This window comes from Dryobates pubescens, chromosome 5, assembly GCF_014839835.1.
Source record: "Dryobates pubescens isolate bDryPub1 chromosome 5, bDryPub1.pri, whole genome shotgun sequence".
Taxonomy (NCBI): domain Eukaryota; kingdom Metazoa; phylum Chordata; class Aves; order Piciformes; family Picidae; genus Dryobates; species Dryobates pubescens.
In genome coordinates this window covers 36,851,849-36,876,452 of record NC_071616.1, presented here as the reverse complement: position 1 = coordinate 36,876,452, position 24,604 = coordinate 36,851,849, and the positions used below count along the sequence as shown (strand labels likewise).

At 51.1% G+C, this 24,604-nt stretch overlaps 1 protein-coding gene across 1 annotated transcript in view; it reads right to left on the bottom strand.

Moving 5' to 3' along the window:
• The window catches only part of LTBP2 (latent transforming growth factor beta binding protein 2), a 77,713-nt gene extending 55,085 nt beyond the window's left edge, over positions 1 to 22,628 (bottom strand). Inside the window, exons 1-5 of the mRNA XM_054162187.1 lie at positions 22,523 to 22,628; positions 22,163 to 22,330; positions 21,559 to 22,114; positions 12,629 to 12,699; positions 6,422 to 6,665 (exon numbers count right to left, since the gene is read on the bottom strand). Coding sequence (XP_054018162.1) covers positions 6,422 to 6,665; positions 12,629 to 12,699; positions 21,559 to 22,114; positions 22,163 to 22,330; positions 22,523 to 22,628 — 1,145 coding nt within the window. The remainder of the gene's footprint in view (positions 1 to 6,421; positions 6,666 to 12,628; positions 12,700 to 21,558; positions 22,115 to 22,162; positions 22,331 to 22,522) is intronic.
• Positions 22,629 to 24,604: the final 1,976 nt, after the last annotated feature.

Sequence of the window (24,604 nt, the reverse complement as noted above, 5' to 3'; positions counted from 1 at the left end):
CTATTGAGTGTAGTCTCAGACCAAGATGACAGCAGCAGAGCTTTCCATTCAGTTAGAAGAAAGAGTGCATTTGGACATTTTCTCCCAAAGCCTAGAGACTGAATGAAGCTCCTAAGAAGGTGCAGAAGAACCAGGCCTACTGTGAAGACCATATTTGGAGTTGAAAAGGAGCCTGGAAAGCTCGCTATCCTCCTGCTGCTCTGAAGCCTGTGCAACCCCCTAGAAAGTAAATATATAAACACTTAAACCAGAATGGTGCTGACAGCTTTAAAACACTAGAAAGTTAGAGCAACTGTATCTGATGCCAGGCTAGAGTAGGTGTGTCATGGAATCTAAAAATAGATGTTTTTTTAAACAAGAAGAATGACATGTACACTTCTCTTGGGTAGCTTGAGGTTTTTTCTTTAGGCATCTCAGCCAGCTTGCCATGGGCTTTCAACTATGCAGGAGAGAAGGGCTGAGAGCTAGAGATTATGGAGATCTCACTGCCCTCAGTGGACTCTCTTTTCATTCCCACATGGACTGGCACCAGCTTTTTTGCTTCAAAATTTTAATGAGGTCTCTGGTATCTACTGCAAGTTGGCTCTGGATCAGTTTTACATTCATAAATGCTTAGCCACCTTGTGAAAAGTATATTGCCAAAGGGAAGCACCTTGAAAAGCTGCAATTAGGGTTTGTTGGGGTTTTTTGGTGTGTTTTCTTAATTTCCATTGGGAAAATATGCCATTCAAGTAATAAGCATAAAAATGCCACAGTGGCAGAAGACAAGGCTGGCACCAGTGATTTACCCCAGGAATTCAATGTCACACGCTACTGATCTCCCATCCCAAGCAAAGCAGGAAGCCTGCCACAGCCCATGCCGTGGAGAGGTACTTACACAGGGGGTGCTTTTCAGCCAGGGTCAGCTCTTATTTTCCCTGCTGTTTGGGTGCTGATAACCCTCATAAATATAAAGTGAACAGAAGAGCATGATGTGCACTCAGTAGCTAGGTGGCTTTCTCATAAACGTGGAAAGCTCAACGCTGGCAAGACAGGAGGCTTCAGGTCTGGCTTTAGCAATTAAGACAGATCTGTCTTTGCAGCAGGATCTTTATAAAACAAGTGGTCCTGTAGTGAGCTTTTGTTTTATCTGCTAGTTCTCAATGACAACAAGCTAACCAGGCTGATTTTGCTGAGCCACAGCTCTCAATGGCATGTTTTGAGTGGGCACCACAGGTTGGAGAGCTTTACGTCCACCCACAGGCTCCACTCTCCTCTGCAAGGGACCATGATAGACATTTGGCTGCCACCAGAGCAGTGGAGAAGGTTTCAGCCAATTTTTAAAAGAGGATAAACACACTGTCTCCATTCAGCAACCTCTCCTGCAAACTCAAGATCCTGCCTTCTGCTTGCTCCCTGCTGTTCTCATCCTTTGCTTCCACGAGACAAAACAGATTGTGGCAGAGCCGCTCGGATAGCATGAGCCTCCTGGTGTCCCCAGGCCATGGACACTTGCCACAACTCCTCAAGGACTGCATATAGCCTTTCCTCTCATCAGGCAGGGAGGAGATGTCTCCTTCAGGGTGCTCAAAAGAGGCTCTGAGATCAGGAGTCAAGTGTTGCAGGCATGTTACAACTCAACCTTCTTCCTTTTCCATCCTGAAAACAGGCAACTCCCAGCAACTGCCTTGCCTGAACAGAGCCCACTCAGAGGAAGCTCCCTGCCCTCAAGAGCTTAGCTGCATTAAGCTGTCTGTACAGTGTCTCAGCACCTTATACCACACTTGAGTCCTTTTCCTTTGCCTGGGTTACTGGGAAAATGCTTTGCAGGTCCCAGTCATTTCCTCTTTTTCTGTAGAGAGGAGGGATGCCTTGCTTCCTAGTCAGCCCTCATCCTGCACACAAATCCCACTTGGGCAGCGTGGTTCCTTGTGTAGATACTGGTTACAGATTTATGCCTGGCACTCCTGCAGGAGGGAGCTTCTCAGGTGGCAGCAGCAGAACCCTCCCTGCACGCTGTCCAGTCAGAGGAAGCTTGCTATCCATCCTGACAGTGAGGGGCAGGGGTGCAAGCCCTTTCCACTCCCTGCTAAATAAACAGGAATTAATCTGATACTCCAGCCTTAGGAAAACAAAGCTGTTTCCATTTAGCTGGGCTTCTGGGCTGAGGTGCAGCTCCACCCGCACAATCATCTGTCAGGGCTTTTGCTTCTCTGGGCAGAGATTCAGGCTGAGATCAAGAAGAGGGAGGATTTGCTGCTAGTCCTCACTGGGAGGGCCTCTAACACCCCCAGGATTTTGCTCTCCAGAGCACTCTCTTCCAAGGAGCACAGCACAGGGGCCTCCTGGCTTCCTCAGCAGTTAACAAGTCCCCACAGGCTCCATCAGATGCCTGACTCTAAACCTCCCCTGAGTCATGACCTGCTGAAGGGACTTGGGAAGTGGTACTCATTGCTCAGCCTGAGCATCACCAGCTCTGGTGTCAGCATAATAAACCCAGTGCTGCCCTTCTCCTAGCTATGTCTTTCCCTGAGCAAGTGCTGAGCTCTTCTTTAGTCCCAGGAAGAAAAGATAATGTGCACCAGATGGGCAAGCCAAGGATGCAGTGATTCTTCCCTGGTAGGTCTCCAAACGGAGGCACTGATGGCTACCTGTAACACTGACACTTGTGCTCAGCACAACCCTCAGGCTGATGCTCATGTCCACACCTTCCCAGGAGGAGCTGCCACTTCCTACCAAGGTTGAGGCCAGAAGACTGACAATAACTTACTGCCTGTTGTCACAGCTGTGCTTCCTGGGCTCTGCTGGAGGGAAGCCACAGATGGCATCATCGCTTCCGAGCGCGAGCTCTGGAGAGCCTGAGCACATGTACCAGAAACAGGGGCATGACATGAGGCAGGGCATGCTCTTCACCAGGACTTTAAAGGCTCCTCCAGACCCCTCAAAATTTTCTACCTCCAGACCAGGCTACTCTCCACAGTGAAGGGGCAGTCATCATGCAGCTTCAAGTTCAATTGGCTGAAGATAAGAAACCATTTTAAAGCAGACCCTCCACTCAGGCAAGTCAGGAATATTTAGGACCAGACAGGTCCTGTATAACCCAGGAGGCTGCTCTCCTAACTCCCTGCAAAGACTCAATTCAGAACACACTGAAACCAAAAGCAAGCCCATCTCTGCCTAGAGATCAGGTCTCTGGGGAGGACTCATGGGTTTTGTTGCATGTTTATACAGCACTTAATACAGCACTGTTCCAGTGCATGACTTCAGACCTTCTGACTGCTACCTCCATACAAACACAAATAAACTCAGTATGCACTCAAATAAACAAAAGGAGAAAGCAAATTCACTCATGTGAGGATTGCTGGAACGTGTCCAGAGAAGGGCCATGAGGATGATCAGAGGACTGCAGCACCTCCTATGAGGCTGAGACAGTTGTGGTTGTTCAGTTTGGAGAAGAGAAGGCTCCAAGGAGACGTTATTGTGGCCTTCCAATATCTGAAGGGGGCCTACAAGAAAGCTGGGGAGGGACTTTTCAGGGCGCCGGGTAGTGATAGGACTAGAGGGAAGGGATCCAAGCTAGAGGAAGGGAGATTTAGGTTAGACATTAGGAAGAAGTTCTTCACCATAAGGGTGATGAGACACTGGAACAGGTTACCCAGGGAGGTGTTAGAAGCCCCATTCCTGGAGGTTCTAAGGTCAGGCTGGATGTGGCTCTGGGCAACCTGATCTAGTGTGAGATGTCCCTGCCCATGGCAGGGGGGTTGGAACTAGATGATCCTTGAGGTGCCTTCCAACCCTAATAATTCTATGATTCTATGATCTTTCAGTAAGCCAGTTTAGCCAACTGAAGGGGCAGAAAGTTATTCTTAATTGTGCTGTGATGACTTTTTACTGGTTTATTGAACAGGGCCAGATGAGGTCTAACATTGGTGCACAGGAAGCTGTGGGAGGGCATGGCCAAGCACAGTGGCAGCAAAAGCAGGCCATTGGCTGCAGATAGTCACTCTTACAGGTGACACAACTAGCCTAGAAGTTGGCAGGGTAAGGGAGACACTCAAAAATATTTGGGAAACCACCCAGCTAACACCAGCAAGGCTTTTAGGTCATGCCAGTTGCACACAGTATGTTACATGGTCTATGGACAAAACCTAAGTGCCCAAGTTGTGCAGTGAAATACCCAGGGGCTGAAGGGAGGTATTCCAATGCAGCTCAGTGAAACACCCAGGGGCTGAAGGGAGGTGTTTCAAGGCAGCTCAGTGCAGGGTGCAGGAAGCCCCACATCTGCCTGCAAAGCAGGTGTGCTCCACAGTGCCTGGGCAAAAAACACAGCAGCCTGTACAGCATCCAAAGGGGCAGTGAGAGCTCTCTCTCTGAGACACGCACAGCAGCCTCTGCAAGTCCTTGAGTGCAGCTCCAGAAGACAGTGGTAGTCCAGTTCTGGGCCCCTCAGTTTAGGAAGGACATTGAGACACTTGAACGTGTCCAGAGAAGGGCAACGAGGCTGGGGAGAGGCCTTGAGCACAAACCCTATGAGGAGAGGCTGAGGGAGCTGGGGTTGCTTAGCCTGGAGAAGAGGAGCCTCAGGGGAGACCTCATTGCTCTCTACAACTACCTAAAAGGTGGTTGTAGCCAGGAGGGGGTTGGTCTCTTCTCTCTAGCAATCAGCACCAGAACAAGAGGACACAGTCTCAGGCTGCACCAGGGGAAGTTTAGGCTCGAGGTGAGGAGAAAGTTCTTCACTGAGAGAGTCATTTGTCATTGGAATGGGCTGCCCAGGGAGGTGGTGGTCACTGTCCCTGGAGGTGTTCAAGAGGGGATTGGACGTGGCACTTGGTGCCATGGTCTAGTCATGAGGTCTGTGGTGACAGGCTGGACTCAATGATCTTTGAGGTCTCTTCCAACCTTGGTGATATTGTGATATCCTGCAGTCCTACCTTCAGCCACTGCAAAGGCTGAATGCTAAATACCCTCACTGAAGCATGGAATAAGGGGATGTCCTATGGTCTGCATGAGGAGAGAAGGAGGAAAGGCATGGCATGGTCCTTAATGGAGTCCTATTTCCTTGGGACAGAGCCAGAGGATTTAAGGTACGGCAGGCAGCTGAGCATTCAGCAATCCCAGCTCAGCGACTGCTAGACGCTGTGTCTGACTGTCTGGACGGGAATGCTCTGCCAGTGCCTGCAAGCCCCCTGTCCTCTGAGCAGAGCCTGAGGTCATGTTCCTTACAGGGAAAGCCTTCAACAGGTGCTGTATCTCCAAGGGCACTGCTCTGCCTCCCCTTCGGTCCCTCCAAACCGAGTGGTGGCCCAGAGGGGTAGGAGGAGGTCATCCCCACGGGGAAGCTCGTCAGCAATGACCAGGATGGCAGGCACGTGCGAGGGCTGCGTGCTTGCTCGGGCACCAAGCTTCTCTTGAGGCAACGATGACAGGGGCTTGGCCACCTCTCCCTGCTGGCATCACCTCTGCATTGCCTCAGTTTGGTTCCCATCAGATAGCCTTTCATCTGGGCACCAAGATAGGCTGGCTTCAGTGAACTACTCAATTTCTTATAAGCCATTTGAGCCCCTCCAAAACTGTAGATGGCTGAGACTAAGTGTCCAGAAATGTCTTCAGCTCATACATTGCCTCTGCTTTAGAAGAGACAGAAAGGGAACAGCTACTTTAGGAGCAACAGGCATGTTAAAAACAACCTGCAGGAATACAGAAAAACAAAGGCTGAATTGCCCTCTCCTCAGGCAGCTCAGGCAGATCCTGACAGAGAAAGGCAAAACAGCTCAGTGAAGAAAAGGTGCATCTTTCCTTCTGTACCTGCAGGCCCCTGCCTGGGTACCAAAATGACCCACAGGACAGGAAGATGACACAGACACATGGAACAAATGGCTCAATAACAGCTCGAGAGCTCTCTGCCAGGAGAAATCTCTGATTTCATCACTTTGCTCATACCAGCATTTAATAGCACACCTCAGATCTCCATACTCTCTGTGGGTACCACCTGGACATACTGCTCTAAACGCATTCTCTTGGGAAAGATATTGAACCCAGTCCTCCACCCTTTCTGCTGCTACCACAGAGACCATTCAACTGGACAGGAGCCAACTGCTAAGCCTCACAGGACTCCTTCCCCACAGGACCATCAGCAGCCTTGCCCCCATTCCTGCATGTGTCTGGGAACCATGACACAGTGCTGGGGGCAAACTGAATCCCTCGGAGAGAATGCAGGATCTGACCCCTTAAGTCAGCTCCTACAGTGCAAGGAGGAGGTTCCACCTGGAGGCAAAGTGCATGGTCTCATGAATTGGAGGCCACAGCCCATCTAAGCTGCCTATGCCTCTCCTTCTCTGGAGGCTTTCAAGACACATCTGGATGCATTCCCTTCCAACCCCTAACATCCTGTGATCGAGTATTTCTGGGAGCATCCTGTCGGGAGCCAGGTTTGACTTACTCAGCCGGGACGTGCCGCGGGACGGGTGCCTGAGCGCCCTGCAGGGAGAGGTCTCGCCCCGCCATGCCGTTCCGCCTGCGCAGGGAGCTCTGGGCGGGCCGCAAGGCAGCTGGGGCACTCGCGGGGTAGTACTCCTGCTCAGGAACGACTTCTTCACACCGAGAGCCCTGGAAGCCGGAGCGGCAGGTACAGACCTGGGGGCGGCTGCAGGAGCCCTTGTTCTGGCACGGCGGGTTGCAGACAGCTGGGGAGACACAGAAGAGCAGTTAGCAGGCACAGGGCTCAGCCCCACTGTTGTGGCACCTGGCTGGGGCAGCACGACCAGGCTGAACTAATCTCTTCATTGTAGGTGACCTTCAAAGCCTGGATGCTAACGGTGCCCTGGGTTCCTAACGCAATGTCATCTCCATCAGAGACTTGTTTCTCTTCCCACATCTCTTCATGAGTCTCTGAAGAGCTCTTCTCAACAATGCTCATCTCAGAAAGCTCTGACATGAGCAGCATGGTCTGCAGGGTGCACATGGCCTCCAGCACTGCCCAGAATAGGAGGAGTAGGAGGAATAGGACTTCAGTCCCAAAGTAAGGGATTGCACATTACCTCTAGTCGATTTTGGGGTCTGATTTGCACAGTCCTCCCCTGCCTGTCCCATTCAGAGCTTTTCAGCTCTCCCTCTGCAGCCGAATTTGGAGTCACTGCTCGCAAATTCCTCCACAGTTATGGGGACTTACAGTTCATTAACTTCATGCCCAAATCACCCTCCAGCCCTATGTGTTTTCCTAATTACAGCACATCAGCTTCAGCTTGCACCTCGGTAGAAAAGTGCTATTAATTATATGCCAGACTCTAACACTTCCCAAGTCAACAGATGCCAAATCGAGTTCACAGCCCAGCCAGCAAAAGCCAGGACACCACCGCTCACTCGGGTAGGACCAGCTTCATTGCCCTGGGCAAGAGTGATTGGAAAGGCCCCTGAAAACAATGTTGTCCTTCAAAGAAGGAAAGGGCTGGCTGGTTGAAGGGTAATAAAACCTCACTGGGCAACACAAGGTGAACATTTACCTCCAGCCATGTGAAAACCCTGTGGATGGGTTGAAGCATGCAGCCACTACTTCTGCTGAGGGCTTCCTCCCCAGAACTGTGACAGGGAGGCTACAGGAGCATCTGACATCCCACCACCTTCACACACAGCTGCTGGGCTTTCACAAGGGTATCCCTCCCTCTCTGGATCTGCTGTCCATCCCAGTGAGATCCAAGCACACCTATAAAAACACTACTTCTGAGAGAAGCATTGAGAGAGCTGTAGCCTTGTGTGCCATCCACACATCATCCCACTGTCACCAAGTAAGGGAAGTCCTAGTGCTGACTCTGAGGTCCTCTCTCAGCAGTATAGCCCCCCTTATCCTCCCCTCACCCCAAAACTGGACTTCCATCAGCTTTTTCTAACTAGATCTTAGACATGCTAGCTGAAATGCTTCATCTGACCTTTATTGCCATGTTAACACTCAGAAAGAGAGGGAGATATCAATGAAAGGAAGAACTCAAGTCAGGCAGGGCTGTGCAGGTTAAAGCCAAAGGTTTTCAAGCAATTCCCCAGTAATATAAATCAGCCACCACTGCAGACTCTGGAACAGAGACAAGGTCCTAGTCAGGCAGGAACTAACCACCTCTGGGAACTCCAAAAGTTCTAATTTATAATACAAAACTCAGCTGTGATTTAAACAGGCTGCCAGTCCCTACTGTTATCTCCCAATAAATGCCTGTTTTAACAAATAGCACAGGACCAGGAAGCCTGCCATTGTAAACAACTACTTCATGTGCTGAAATACTGCAGAGCCGTGACACCAGGACCTGGGATCACAGCAGTTCTCACAGCCTTTCCCACTAACAATGTTCATAGTCACGTTAGACTGTGGCCCTTCAGCAGTACAGCAGTGAAAACTGGCAAGGCACTCTAAGAAAACACCTAAACCAGCTCATATAGAGAAGAGGAAGAAGGGAACAGGATTAGTCTTCTGCTGCCTTCATGCAGGATGGGTGGGGAGCTGCCCTAGCTGAACTATTTCGGCTCTACAATGAATCCCTTCCCAGTTGCCTTTGCAGACTCAGGAAGAACTTAAAAGAGGTTAATTTTTTTTTCACTCAGTCCAGCTATGCAAAGCAGGGAGAGCAGATGGTTCAGTGGAAGTACTGCCAAGGCCAAGAGTGTGAAATCACCAGGCAGGCCCCAAACCCCATAAAACTGGAAGAAGAAATAAGATGGTAAAAAAAACCCAATTTAAATTAAAAAGGAAAAATAGACATAGATATAAATATATAGATATAGATATAGATATAGATATAGATATAGATATAGATATAGATATAGATATAGATATAGATATAGATATAGATATAGATATAGATATAGATATAGATATAGATATAGATATAGATACAGACTTTTTCTCTTTGTTTTCTGGTTTCTGAGTCCAGGGGTTACTCTGAGATGTCTCTCCTCAGATGTGGGGGCTATAAACAATCTCTGTCAAGATCACTGCCAGTCATTTCTTCTCACTACAGTCTCATGTAATCACCTGCTTCAGGAGCTGGGGCTTTAAGGAAAGCCAAGAGTCATCTGAAAACTCTTAATAAAAGGGTGAGATTTACAACACTGCTGAGGCATCATTAGTAGTGATGCTAGTTTGTTTGAGAGCATCTAGCCCTCACAGATCAAGTTTGGTGCTGACTGGTCTTCAGTGCATGAATTAAGTCCTCTTTGCAAGGTCATCCTGCGGGGATGACTGCAGCATGTCTGACCACCTACCTAGGCCAGGCAGGCAAGACTGTGAGAGGTGAAGGCCACCAAGTCCAGCTTCCTATCACTTCACAGGCACACTCAGTCCAGGACTGAGCAATGACATTGCAATGTGGCATTCAATTACTGTGTCCCTGCTGTTCTACACATATTCTAGGTCTAGGAGAGGGGTGCAGGTCTTCACTGTAAGCAGCTCCTGCTCAGCCCCATTTTAATGTGGGGGAACCTGTCCATCCAGCTAGGTGTCCACAGGAAAACTGGGGAAATGCTGAAGGACTTGTGCCCCTGGGGTGATTTAGTTCACTTTCTCATGGAAAAGTTTGCTTGTTGATGCAGAGCAGTTATGTAACCTCAGTTCTAAATCAAAGCTGTTAGCACACTCAGAAGGCAGGGACAATTGAACACAGGGGAGAGATCTGTGCAGGCTGACAGGCAGGCAGAGCAACAGCAATGCAGGAGCAGAGAGGGAAAACAGAACTTCAGTGAAAAACAGTCTGGGCTCAAAACTCCTGTGTTAGCACACTCAGAAGGCAGAGACAATTGAACACAAGGGAGAGATCTGTGCAGGCTGACAGGCAGGCAGATCGACAGCAATGCAGAGAGGGAAAACAGAACTTCAATGAAAAACAGGCTGGGCTCAACACCCCCTAGAGTCACTATAGAGAAGAAAGACAAAAAAGGGGAAAGCATGTGAATGTCACCTCCTGCAGAGGTGGAAAAGCCCCAGGTGCTAATGTGACTGAAGACACGCTGTGAAACCACTGCAGAGCCAGCAACTGAGGCTGGCACCCTCTGCCTTCATCCACTATCTTAACTGGAAAAAACACTTATACAAGATTAGAAAGTGCATGGATTTATTTAGTCCTTCCCAACATGCTGATTAAAAATGTTTCTTTTCAACTTTGAAATCCCCATGTCAGAAAAATGGCGCACCCAGCATTGCCAGCCCAGGTTGCTATCTTGGGAAGCAGCAAAGAACCACAGTGAGTAATCCTGATGAAAATGAAGGTTGTTGAACTAGTATCAGGAGGCTGAGCAAAAGGATTCACTTGTTCTTAAGCAGAGGGGAAAGAATGATGAGCTAACAGGCACCAGCTAAGTTACAAGTGCACACTCAGGCACCAGCTAAGTTACAAGTGCACACTATAGCCCCTGCAGCCCCCAGAATATGGGCTGTGCAAGGGGCCTTCTGGACAGCTTGTGTGGATAGGTTTCTTCTCCATCAAGCCCAGGACAAAAAGGCCTGAGTCTCACCCCAGGATGAAGTTAAACACTCAGGTGGTTAAATGAACTCCTTGGGCCCAAGATAAGGTGTAGCTCATGACTCCTAATGTCCCCACCAGTGTGAAAACACTGGGAGCCCCACAGGATGCCCTATACAGTGTGCTGTGATGACCTGGTGGCTAGAAACCAAGCCAACTGCATGTGAGCAAGATCATGCTCCTAAACTCCCTTAGTTCACTTCCACTTTCCAAGGAAACATCTGTGTCCTGAGGTGAGGGATTTTTCTTTTTCATCTTCCTAGTCACTGACTCTGAAAATTCATTATACTTTGGTCCTCAAAGCTGGAACAAACCAAAAGGCTAGAGACACTTGCCCGTGGCTTGAGTTCAGTTAAATGCAGGGATGCTGCAAGAGGAAAGTCCCTGGAAAAGCATGGGTGGAAAAGGAAGAAATCACCATGTTCAGTAGGTGATAGGAAATGGATTATGCCAATAATCTGACCCATCCTCTCTCCTGTAACCAGGCACAAATTCATTAAAAACAAAGTTCTGCCCAAGATTGGAATGCCAACTTCTTCCCTGGTTCATCACACTAAGAGACTCCCTCTGGCTGCACTTCAACCCTGCTAACTTCCCTGATATGCCCCACATCAAAGACTAGGGGATCAGACATTAAACAGCATTACTGGGATGGGCTGTCCAACTTGCCTTGGCAGCTCTAAAAACGTTCAGCTTGGCTGAACGTCCCCAGCAGCTTCAACTCCAGCAGAAAAACCCAGTGAGGGAGGTAGCTGGGATCAAAATGATGTTTACACATCACAGGTCTCCACCCAAATCCTGCCTGAGATTTACCATCCAGCTTCAGGGGAGACACTGTCGGGCCTCACCATGTTTACAGGGTCATTTTAATGAATCCTGCTTGGGAAGCAGGGCCCAGCACCTGAGCAGTCACTAGACAGCCTGTGTGGCTGCAAGCCCAGATCTACTGCTCCTATGAAAATCCCTAATGAGAGAAAGATGCTGCCATGGCTGGCCCCACACTCTGTTTACAGACGCTGTCTGGCAGCACAGGACGCTCTCTACCGTTTGGCTTCTGTCTGCAGGGGGGAGAGGGAGAAGGGAGGTGAGTCAGCCCTTGGCCCCTTGCTCCCAAACACTGATTGCTAATGCAATTACCCCAGCGCGGCCAAGGCGCGGCGAGATCCCGAGGCAAACAAAGATGAGCCTCTTTCCCTGCTAAACATCTGGGCAGTTGCTGCCACTTGAGTGAAGGCAGATGCTCCTGGTTATTTTGGGCAGGACACTCCTGCCCAGAACGCCTGAGCGCTGCCTGCAGGCAGCCCCTCGCCTCCCTGGGAGCAGGCAGGTGCGTGGGGCAGGCAGTGCCCTGGGGAAGGCCCATGGGTGGCTGGGAGGTGTAAATCCACTGCTTAGGAACAAGAACTGTGGCTGTGGTTGCAGACCTGTTGGAGATGGAGATGACATTGCAGCTGCCTCTGGAATTCATTGTACTGGTGCCTGCCCAAACCCCTTTCCTTCCAGTGCTGATGCCCAAAATTATCTCAGCCCACAAGGCTGTGGCAGGGCGCTCTGAAGGAACAGAGCCCTTGTTAACCCTCCAGTAGGCAGGCAGGAGAGTCCTGGCCAGTTTCCATGCTGCAGGAATGCCCTGCAGTCCCCCACTGTTTTATACATGCCACATGTTGCACCACACTCCAAGCCCCACCTGTCCCAGCCACAGTGCCAACTCCATTAATTGCTTTCCTTAATAGCACTCGGATAATTGGCAGCCATGATTTCCCCTTCAGCATCAGCAATGCTCACCCATGTGAGCACAGCCCCAGTCTGCTGGTTCACACCTGCTGGAACTTTCACAGACCTGCCTTTTGCTCCAAGCAGGATGATGAGAGCTGGCATAAATGTGCTGTTGCAATGCCCTGCCCCAAGAAGACCCTGCTTGGGGTGGACACTAAAAAGAGTAGTAAAGTAAAGCTGTATTTATTCATTGTGCTCAGACTTTGCCAGCAGGCAGAGAGAGCTGACCCCATGAGGAGGCTGCAGTGCTGCCTCTGGGCACCCCACAGTCTGCCTCCTTCCCTGGCACAGTGCAGAGGACACGTGCAGGGTCACTTGAGCACTTTTTAGGGGTGCACCACAAGACCTGCACAGGCTGAGACTGTCATACTCACGTTTGATGCAGTGGTTTGTGCCGGGAGCCGTGGTCCACCCTGGGCAACACTGCCGGCCGCAGGCATTTGGCCTAAGCAGAGAGACAAAGCAGCATGGTTAGGAGAAGGGGAAGCCGAGGTCTCTCTGCAGCCAGTACCTCTGAGTCACCCGTAAAATTATTTCCTGCAGCATCTGATATTTCCTTCCAGATGGACCAGCAGCTGAGATCAAAACCAATGGGACAAGGGCTGAGTTGTTTAAGTGCTTGGAAAAGAAACCCCCAAGGACTGTGTGAATGCTGCAGTGTGAGCCATCCCTCAGGGAGTATCTCCTTTTTGAACTGGCATTCTGCTGTGTTCCTGGCACAGCACTCAGAGGAACCATTTTCCTCCTGAGAGCAATTGAAGGCCAGCAGTCTGTGATCATTAAAGATCTCACAGCACTTCATGGTATTGGGGTGTAAATCAGGCCTGATTCCAGCTTTGGTCATAGCATCTCGCCTCCGCAAATGTCCTGAGCTGCTGCAGCTGAAGACAAAAAACTTCATTCTCCACCTAACTGCTGCTGCCTGTTGCTGTTCATTGCTCAGACCTACCCTGGGAGGGACGGCATCAGCTGCTCCCTGCCTTGCTCTCCCTTGGTGAGTACCCCGGTTCCACATTTGTTATCTGCCTCTGGCACAGCGACCCCAGGGGCTGGGGTCTCTCTGGTGCTGTGGAATTTGTGTCTACCTGACTTGCACAGTACTATGCTAATCACAGAATGCTCAAATAATTTCCATGGTAATTCGTTCCAGCACTTTGCCACAGCAACCTTTTGACAGCCTTTACATAAATGACATCCTCCTCGTGTCACCCTTATCACAGAATCACAGAAACATTCAGGCTGGAAAAGACCAGCAGGATCACCAAGTCCAACTGATAACCCTGCTCTGCAAGGCTCACCTCTAAACCATATCCCCAAGCACCACATCCATACCACCTTTAAACACACCCAGGGTTGGTGACCACCTCCCTGGGCAGCACATTCCAATGCCTGACCACTCTTGCTGGGAAATTGTTTTCCTAATGCCCAGTCTAAACCTACCCATTTGTAGCTTGAGGCCATTCCCTCTTGTTCTACCACTAATTACCTGTGAGAAGAGACCAGCACCAGACTCTCTTTCAGGTAATTGTAGAGAGCAATGAGGTCTCCCCTCAGCCTCTTCTTTTCCAAACTAAACAGCCTCAGCTCCCTCAGTCGCTCCTCATAAGATTTATTCTCCAGGCCCTTCACCAGCTTCATTGCCCTCCTCTGCACTGGCAACACACACTGCCAACATCCAGCAACATACACTGCCAACATATATAGCTATTGGAGACAATGCTGTGCCTCCAAGAGGTGCTCTGCAATGCCCAAGCAGGCAGCCAATGCCGCTTTCTCTGGTCATCTCTTGTATTTACATGTCTGTTATGAGAAGGAATAACAAGCTGCAGGTTGCTTTCCAAAGCCTGTTTACTCAGCACGGAGGGAAGGTTTTGGGAATTAGGTAATTTTTGTATGTCTAGGTAGATGGGTGAGCAGTCATCAAAAGATAAAAAGTTCCAGCCAGGCAGCCTGAAAGCCCTGGAAAGCCTCTGGAAATGAAATGGGGAGTATGGTTTATTTCCAGCGCTCAACAAGGTAGTCAGAGCTGCCGACAGAATTTACAGGAACCATGGAAACATGCACATTTGTCTTCTGCATTGACTTTAACGTGAACACAGCAGGGTCAGAAGATGATCCTGCTCCGAACCGGCGTCCTCGTGACTCCTGCGTCTACGCAGCACGAGAGGAGGCTCCAAAAGTGCCAGAGCTCAAGCTGTGGGGCTCACGTTTTAGGAGAGCCACAGACAATGGGTAGCAGGTGTGCCAAGGATTGTGCTGGTGCTCATGAATGAAGCTGCCTGTGGAGATTCAGTCGCTCCACATGGGAAGGGGAAGTGGTCTGAGAAACCACATCATTTGTAAAGTGTTAGCCAGCCCTTCAGGATCAACATTTTATTAACTTGGGTAGCTTTTTATAAGGAGAAAGCACTTAAAATTCCTAGGTGTGACTCTCTGCAAACAGAAGCCAAATTCTTGCATCCATTCACATCTGCTCTGGCTGGGCTGAAGCACTGATTTTCAGCTTTTTGTCTGTCAACCCAAAGAGATCTACAGGTCACTTCTTTAAAGCATCTCTAGAAAGTATCCAAGGAGAGCAAACTTTACTTACTGCATAAGAACCCATGAAAGGCCTTAAACTTTTTTAATACATCCAGATCAGCAAAGAGAGAAAACCACTGAGCTGGAGCAGGTCTTTAGGTAATTAAGGTCTGCTCAGGAACTCCACTCCAAGCAGCAGCAGCAGCAGCAGCATAAGTATCTTTGTTTAAACTGTTACAGCTCTCATTCTTCCCTTGGCACAGCTGAAGCACATCTTGCAAGTCTCATTCAGCCAGCCTGTGCAAAAGCAAAGCCTTTGTCCTTTCTCACCTCAACTTACATAATCAGACATTGTTTCTTGTAGGCCCAGTAACAACCATTTCTAGAAACTCCATTGTGGCCTTAAATAACACTCTTAGTTCTTCACGGGATTAAAGTTCAAGTTTTATCTACATCTCTCACATGCCCTGGAGACAGCATGCTGCCAGCTGCTCTCAATGCCAACAGCAAGCCAGAGGCTGTAGAAAGGAAAGTATGAGGCTAAAATAGAGGCCCAAGACTGAGCAGAGTAGATCACTCCTGAAGGCATGAAACCCTTGCTGGATTCAGCACAAACATCTCTTTAATGGAGTCACTCTGCATCTCTGCCAGCTCCAGACTTGAGTTGTCAGCTCTGGGTGATGGGAGATGCTAGCACTAGCAATGGTCCTCGAGGGAGAACAGCCCAGCATGTGCAGAGGGGACCAACTAAGCAGGGTTTCCCTCAGAGGGAGAAGCAGAGGGAATGTGCATTCCTTCCATAAACTCTTAGAAGAGAATAGGGGCAAAGACAGAGGCAAAGAGGACCTCCAGAATGGGAAGTGAGCATTTGGGAATGGCAACATATAGGCGGTAACTGAGGGTAGAGAAGGACCACGACTATTTCCTGATCAAAGCCCAGCAAGTGGGACCTCACAGAGCATGGGGCCCCCAAGAGTATCAGCAGTAGTAAAAAAGCTGTGGGAGATTTGCTGCACTGGACTCAATTCTGAGCACGTCTGATTCTACTTAAAGCCTTTAGTTGACTTTTGCATGGCTTGAACACCATGTGGTTTTCACTGCCTTAAAAAGAATTCAGAGTGTATCCTGGAAGCTTCAAGGAGCACAGCATGTTTACAGCATGGAGGGACACTGCTCGAGAGAGTGGTGGCTCCCAGCTGTGTTTGTCCTGCTGCATGTGCTATTGCCAACACTTTGGGCAAAGAGGTGGCTTCAGGCGTGAGCCACCTGTGGGGCAGGTCCAGCCCTGAGCCTTTCCATCCCACACTGCTTCTGAAGAACAAAACAAGTGGCTGAGTCAAGTCTGGTGTAACCATTCTATGGGTGGCTGCTGGGGAGCTACCTGTACACACTGAGCAGCCCCTGATCACCTCTCATTGCTTCCAAAGCAGCAGGCAGAACTGTCCAGCAAGGGGAACTCCTTGGTGACATGATGCACCATGCCCCTGGCAGACCTAACAATGACATGAGCCAAAGCCACGCTCACAACTTTGAAGTACTCAGCATCTATGTAAGGCTGAGCAGCCAGACTGCCTTATGCTTACCCACCCCTTGAAACTGGAAGCAGGGAGAGAGGAGCAGGACTCTTGTCCTCATCCTGGGCAGCCTGGGGTGGAAAAGACCAGAGGATGGATGGACACATAGAGGGGTTGGAAGCACTCTCTGGTGGAAAAAAGCTCAAAATGACTCCAGATCAGAGCAGAAGAGAACACATGTCCTTACATATATCTCCCAAGCTGAAGTCCCACTGAGCACTCACATTAGGGCATGCCATAGGGGGATGTCATATTCCCAGACCTGCCAGTGATACCAAAGCAAAGTTTGGGCAAACTATCTGTTTTTCCTATCTCTCTCTCCATACCCATGGAAGAGGTTAATTAACTTATTTACCTTCTCAAGGCCCAGGTCAGCTAAGACACATCTTTCCTAGGAAATGAAACATTGTTGAGGATATTTCCAGGCACTTGGACTTGATTGCCTGTAACACTAGAATGCTGCAGGGCTCATGGGCTTCTTAGCACCTTCCAAAATAGTTCTCAGCCCAGGTCAGATTGAAGCAACAAGAGACCATTTGCAACAGCCAGTTTCCACTTTTTGGAGAGAAAGGGGTTTGAATAACTTAGACAGCTGAATAGCCACTGTGCCAGAGAAAGGCCTAAGGCATAGCTCACTAGTGCAGACATGGGCCTTTGGGTTTGCCTTTCTGGCAAAATGCAGAGTGAGGCACTGTATTCACATCCTGGCCCCTGCCTCAAGTGCCAGATACACCCTGAGGTCTCCAAACAGCACAGGGAGCAGTAAGGAACTGCAAACCAAGCTTGCTTCTCACTCTACAGATAGCATGAATCATCTGTGCACAGGTGTAGTCCTCAGCACATTGTGAGTGCTTGGCATGCGGGAGATGTGAGGCATACTCATCAACCTGTACCTTTTCTGGGGTAGACATGTCCCTAACTCCAGCTCACAGAACTGAAGCCAGTGCCATGAAGCCTCCCTACTCTGAGTGTCATTGGTGGCCCTGACACAACCTGCAACTTGGGCAAAGGAGCTGCAGCAAGCCAGTCCTTCATCACCTGCTTTGCTGCTGCAGCAGCCAGAGGGCACAGGTTGCCCACTGTGCAAAGTGGTACCCAGGATGAGAAAAGCCTGCAAGATCTTGCAGTGCAGTCTTGAAACCAGAGCCAAGCAACCGTAGCAAGCACAAGGGGGAAGGGAAAACTAGCAAACAGTAGTAAGACCATGGCTTCACATAGTTTCAGCATGTGCACAGCCTCAGCCTCAGTGATGATGACATACTGTTTCCAAAGCATTCAGTAGAAACTTTTTTTTCCCCCCTTCACTATTTATTTCAACAGTAACATACACATCATCTTTGCACTTCATGCAGCACTCTGTGCTGCCAGATACGCTGACTCCATTCAGGTCATTTATAGCATCTTCACAGAAAGCCAAAGGGACCATTAGATCATCAGGTCTGCCTTTCTACTGCGGGACAGGGAACTTCATCCAAATGCATATGAAATACTTGCACTCAGACCCAAGGAAGAACATTAGCAAAAGGCTGCTGGCATTGATGAGCCACTGAAAATCCTCTGCCAAGTCCACATCAGCATTAACTGCCTCTGCTCCCGAGCGGTGCTGTGCGCTGCAGCAGGAGCCCGTATCCCACAAAGCCCGGGTAAAGCAGGACTACACAGCCACAAACGGGATCACAGCAGCAGTTAAAACAAGAACTGGGGTGCAGAATGCACAAAAGAAAAGTGGAAGGCAGAAGGAGTAAGTGCAGGACTCCCAGCCTGTTACCTGAGGAGCCTCACATGCCCTTCAAAATTGTCCAGGCATGCACCAGAAGTAGAGACTTCCCCAGACTACTGCCCTACAACCTACCTTCCCTTGATTTTGTGTACATCACCTGAGGATCATGGGATCATAGGATCTTAGGGGTTGGAAGGCACCTTGGAAGATCATCAAGTACAACTCCCCTGCCAGAGTAGGACCATAGAATTTAGGTCAGGTTACACAGGAACACATCCAGATGGGTCTTGAAAGTCTCCAGAGAAGAATCCACAAACAATCTGGGCAGCCTGTTCCAGTGCTCTGTGACCCTCACAGTGAGGAACTTTTTCCTCATATTGAGGTGGAACCTCCTGTGCTGTAGTTTATATCCATTACCCTTTGTCCTATCCCAGGGTGCAACTAAGCAGAGCCTGTCCCCTCCCTCTTGACATTCAGCCCTCAGATATTTATAAACATTTATTAAACCCCCTCTCAGTCTTCTCTTCTCCAGACTAAAAATCCCCAGGGCTCTCAGCCTCTCCTCATAGGGCACAAGCTCCAGTCCCTTAAACATCGTGGTAGCTCTCCATTGGACTCTCTCCTGGATCATTGCCAGGATCTACCCTCCTAGCCATGAAGCAGAGGAATGAAAGGAGTTACATCCAGAGGCACACAGAGGTGGATGGAGATGCCTACAGTGAACCTGCAGCAGGACTGGCCAGCTCAAATTAGGGATGCATCCAGCCACAACTACTGCCATAGCTGGCATGCCTCAGGGCTTGAGAGCTCCCAACCCCACAAAATGCAGCAAGAAAATCTTTCCAGTCACAGGGGGACAGGGAAACAGGCAGGTCAAGCAGAGCACAGGAAAGCAGAGACATTTCTGGGGATGGATTGTTTTCCTCACTCAGTGTTAGGAGGCAATAACTTTCTGCCTTCTTTTCTGTGGTGTCAGAAATCACCTCACAGTGAGCCTCCAGGAGAAAATACTAAAACCCCAGGTCTCACAAGACTTGCAGTTGGATGCATTCATGTAAAGGTGTGAGCGACTGCCACCTGCAACATGATCATATACAAGCACAGTGGCAGACACACTCAAACAGTCCCCAGGAGAGAAACTCAATTTGGGGAATGCCTCTATCAAACCAAACAAGAAAATATTTATTCTGAAAAGGACAGAGCTGCTAATGAATGAGTTTTCAACCATAGGACTGTGCAAGGTCCCTGGAGGTACCCAGCAGAGAACTCTGACTGGGGAATCAGGAAAGGCAGCCCACACAACAGTTCAGACTTTAAGCCAAAGTAACTGTATAAATAAACAGTGCCAGGGTTTTGTGCAGCCTGCAAAGCTACCTGAGTAAGGGAAAATGAAGGCTGTCACATTAGAAAGTAGTAGGAGTGCAGTGTAAATAGCAGAACAGAAAATATCCCACCTGGCAAAAAAATGAAACATCATGAAATGAAGTTTTTTAGGGGCCCAGAGTTTCCTGGATGGAAACGTGTCCGGTACAGTGAGGGGCGTAAGAAGATGGATGAGGTGGAAGGATGGAGTCTCACCGAATGGCTGGAGGCAGCAGCAGGCTTTCCATGAGGGCTAACACCATGTGGTTACTCACGGACAATTATTACAGCTAGGCTTTCTCATAAACTCCAATCACAGTAGGTCATAGAGAACTTTTAAAAGTGCCAATTTGGACACCAGGAGAGGTGGAACACTACTGCAAGTCATTATATGCACTTTCCAGAGTTCAAGCTCGTGGGGATCGGAGCAAGCCCTGTATCCCCAACCCCCATCTTCCAGGGCAGCACAGAGACAGAGAGAGCAGCACAGACTGTGTGGGGCACATGGCACCAAGTCACAGCTCTTCCTTTCTCTAAGCTTGGTGGCAGCAGCACTCTCTAATAACCCAGGGAGCCAAATCTAGCTGATAACAGGTCAACAGCGTGTAAGTGCTGGACCAACCTTCCCCATTTACACTCTTGATTAAAGGATGAAAGCAAGCTACTTGCAAAGAGGTTCAGCACTCTTCTAAGACAGAACGTTCACCTGCTCCTAATAGCAGCACAGGCCAGCTCTTGTCACTGGGTGCAGCTGCAGCTTGAAAAGTTGGCGGAGACTATGCAAGGTAGTAATTGAAAAGAAACAAGGTATGCCTCAGATGACTCAAATCCAACTGAACTGCCACATGATCCCAAAACAATGCTTACAACACTCTGACTGTAGAAAAGGTAAAATCCTTCCGAGCCCAAAAAGGCCAAACCCAACTGAGCAGGATTGGATCTTCCCACAACTCTTGTTCTGGGTGGCTGACAAACCAAGGCTAATGAATTGGGTACGTCAAAATCTGCTCAGGACCTACTTGCCATTGACTAGCTGTCCATGACAAATACTTGTTATGTATCAAACATAATCAAAGAAGAGAAAGTTCATCGCTTCTGGGGATTTGTGGAAAGAACACGCACAGAGTGCCAAAGGAAACGTCTGTCTTTAAATTTTGCAAGGAGGTGAGCATGGGAGAGATTGAGCTGCTTTCTATACGCTAGTGAAGCTCCGCACCTGATATCAGCCAAAGACATTTCTGCCCATGTCAGAGGGCATTAAGCCCAGAGCCTGCCCTCAGTATCCCAATGATGAGGATCATGTGGAGGCTGGACATATGTTGCCACACAAGTTGGTCAAACTGCCTGTGTGTGATGGCTCTGTAGCCCCTTCCAGCTGGCAGAGGAGCTCATCACAGGGAGCACCAGTAACGGGGAGCAGAGGGGGAACTGCAGAAGAAGGGTCCCAGAACTGAAGGGTACGTCAGTACTGTGCCAGAGATCCCGCTCGCAGGCTCCCTCACAGCAGAGCAGCTGGCTTTGCCATATGATCTCTCCTCCACCTCCACAGCGCTGCAGCCAGAGACTGGAGTTGGAAGGAGCCCTGCCAGGCAAGTCATAGGAAGCCTCCCGCAGCTGAGCCAGCTGAAGCCATGGGAAGCGGCCGCTCAGAGCGCTTACAAGGGGCCCACTATGGGAGGAAGGAACCAAGAGGCCAAGGTACCTGCAGCAACTGTGGCAGCAACCCAGCTCCGTCCCGCGGAGCCAAGCGAGCCCTCTCAGCCTCTCCCGCCGCCGCGCACCACGGCGGATGGATACACACGCACAAGGGCGGGGCCTCGCCACCGGCCGCAGCACGTGCGGGACAGGCGCGCGGCACGAGAGCGCGCACCGCGGCCCGGGACAGCGCCGGGAGGGAGCCCCAGACCCTCCGCACATCGCCCCCGGCACTGCCCCAGCGAAGGCTGAGCGGCGTCTCGCAGGGAGGGGAAGAGAGCTGCGGGGTGATGCTCCGGGATGGAGCACGGGGCTCCGGACGGGACTCGGCCCTGTGACTTCGCCTGCGGATCCCCGGCGCGGGGACTACCGGAGCCTACGCTGCGTACCTCACCCCCCCCCAGCATATAGTCTCCCCGACCGCAGCACTTACCCTGCCATCCTCCCTCTGCCGCTTGGCTCATTCGCTCGGGGCGCGACCCGGGCTTTCAGCCCGCTGCCCTGCCGCTGGCGGGAGTGGTCCAGCCTGCTCCTGTGCCCTGGGCCGGACCCGATCCCGGCATCACTCCCTTGGCCCCGGGGCATGGGCAGTCCACGGTCGGGATGCTGCCTCTGGCCATCGCTGCCGCTCGAGCTCCCCGCGGCGGGCGCTGAGCTGCGGTCCACGTGGAGGGCGGCGGGGAGGGGCTGTGCCGGCGAGGGGTGTCCGGGCGCCGGGGGCAGACTCTGCGCCGTGTTTGCAGCCCCACGGCCCCGCGGCCGCGCCGCCCCCCAGCTCCCCAGCTCCAGCCTGGCCGCGGAATCCGGCCGACAACGGGCGAAGCCCAGGAAAACTGCAAAGGTGAGTGGGAGAAGGCTGACGGCGGCGCCCCGCATGGTGTCAGCCGGAGGCGAGGGTCGATGCGGGCTGCGCGGAGCGCTCAGCGCCCGGCCGTCATCATCCGGCGGCACGGGGCAGCGGGGATTGCCGGCTCTCTGCCCTCCGGAGGCTCACCGCCCCATCCTGTGCCGGCGCTCCGCCGGGACCTGCCACCTACCAGGGCTGGGGGCGCAGGCAGCAGGGCAGGGACTGCTGAGCGGCCCCCGCAGGAGGAGGAAGAGAAGGAGGAAGGCGGCCAGCCCCGCTCGTCGGGCTGCCAGCGAGCTCCCGCACTCTTGCAGACAGCTCCGAGCACCTTCGCGCCTGCCTCTGGCACTGGCAGCGCCTGGAGGGGACGGAGGGTTTTATTTTTGGAAACCTCCCCCTTTTGTGTCTTTTTGATGCTGACATCCCCCCTCTCCAGAGGACACGGCTCGGCCCCCCTCCTTAGGAGAGGAGACATTCCAGTAACACCCACTTTGGCAAAGGGAAACAAACTACAACAGAGAAGCCTTAACCCCTGCTTGGCCGGGGAGACCCGCCCGCTGCTTGCCGGGCAGCCGGCGTTCGGCCCCTGGAGCCCGCCTTGCCGCCTGGCCTGCAGCGAAACTCCGGCTCCCGCGCAGCTGCAAGCTCTCGGGCATGGTGAAGTAGCTCCATGTGCAGTGCACGGAGCAGGAGACACGGGTGCCGGAGGAATACACCGCCGCTCCCCAGCATCTGGGGAGTTCTGGAGCTGCATCTGCACCGCTAGCCCTCCAGCTGCTCCTGATTGCATCTCACAGGAGAAAGGCACGGCAACGGGAAGAGCCTGATTTGCCATTCCGCCCGGGGTACAGAGCTCTCAGATCCCCTCCTCCTTGTACAGGTCCAGGCTAGGAAAGGACCTACCTAAAAGCTCCAGGTCCTTCAGCCTTGAGAGATCTTTCAGGAGACACACTCTTTCAGCTGAGAGTAGGCGTCCATCCCTCCCACACTGTCTCTGTGTGGTCACTCGGAGGTCGAGGATGTCTTGAAATGATTGCTTTATATGCATCGAGAAAGACAGAGCGGGAGGAGGGAGAAAGGCCCCACAAATCCCATTTCAGCCACACACTACAGCTTGGCCTTGTCCTCTGCCACATCTCTGCAGTCTGCTGCCCATGGCCATCTCAGGCAGGGAACAAATCCTTCCAGAGGACTTCAGGCTCTGTCCCAACCTAGCAACATGGTATATGTGGGGTGAGCTCATTCTGGCTCACAGCAGTGTCTGAGTTTGGTGGGGGGCTAAAGACCTCTCACCATCCCTGTGTGCAAGGAGACAGAGGTGGATGCTCACAGGAAGGAGATGTACACTGGTGTGTGTGCCTGCATTGGATCCTGTGGCAGTACCCCTTTTTAACTCATTTTCATCATGCAAGCTTGAGCAGACAAAAGGTGCACCTCACTTGACATCCAAACCCAGAGCAGTATCTGGATGCCTGTGAGAGAACAGGAGGAACCCTGCGTGCACACAGCAGTCCTTCGGGTGTACTTTCATGTCTTCCAGCAGCCCATGGAGTAGGGGCTTCTTCAGCCAGATGCTGCAACTCCAGGTTTAAAAAGCACATGGCCACATCACCCTGTGAATTCATCTGATGTATTTTGTTGCTTTTGATGCATGGGGTGGCTGCAACATAGAGCACCGGCCTTCCTCCCTTGCTCACTACTCTCCCAGCCCCTTTTTCACCCTGTCCCACTGCCAGCCCTCTCCTTCTAGCCTCTCACACTGTAGGTGCTGCCTCCCCTGGCCCTCACAAAGCTTCCCAAAGCTTTGTGACAGAAGGGTCTAGCTCCCCCACTGCCTCCTCTTCAACCTCCAACAACTGTACACTCAAAGCTTCTCCCATTTGAAACCAGTAGCTCTAGCTCCTTTCCTCCTCCTGCCTCTTGACTTTTAGCCCCTCTTGGACCACAACTGGCCCCTTCTTGGGGTGGGAGCTCTGGGGTGCAGAGGAGCCAGGAAAGGAGCACAATGAATGAATCCCACAAAAAAACCCCACACTGGGTCTGGAGCACAGGAGGACGCCAGCATGTCCCCTCTAGCTGTGGTCTTGCAAGTGAGTGAAAGGGGAGTTAACTTGGCAGGTGAACAAGTGTGACCTGAGTGACAGGGCTGAGTGGGTTTGGGCTTTGACCTTGGTGCTGGCAGCTGCCTTATGGGGCAGAAGCTTCAGAGGAAATACCAGCCAGTTGCTCTGGCACTTCCTGGGATGCCATCAGCTCACCCACCCTTGGCACCAAGGCAGAGCCATGGTTTGGGCAGGAGCTTGCATGGTCCTGGATGCTGTGAGCAGTGTTGTGGCTCATTTCTTTGTTCTGAGGAAGAGGAATGTCCTTTCCATCCTCACCTAATTACTTTCTTATGCAGCAGTGGAAAGAATGCTTGTGCCTAAACCTGACACAAGAAAATTATCAAGGCCATAAACAAAGCAGCCAAGAGCCTGAGCAGTGCTCAAAGCTAGAGCAGGCAACCCTGGAGCAGGCTTGCTTGGGACACAAGTCTGTTCATCCTGCCTGGAGGTGCTGGGTCACCCCAGGGTGAAAAAACATGAGGCTGATGACATCCCCAGGTGACCACACCTACACAGGAATCTGCACT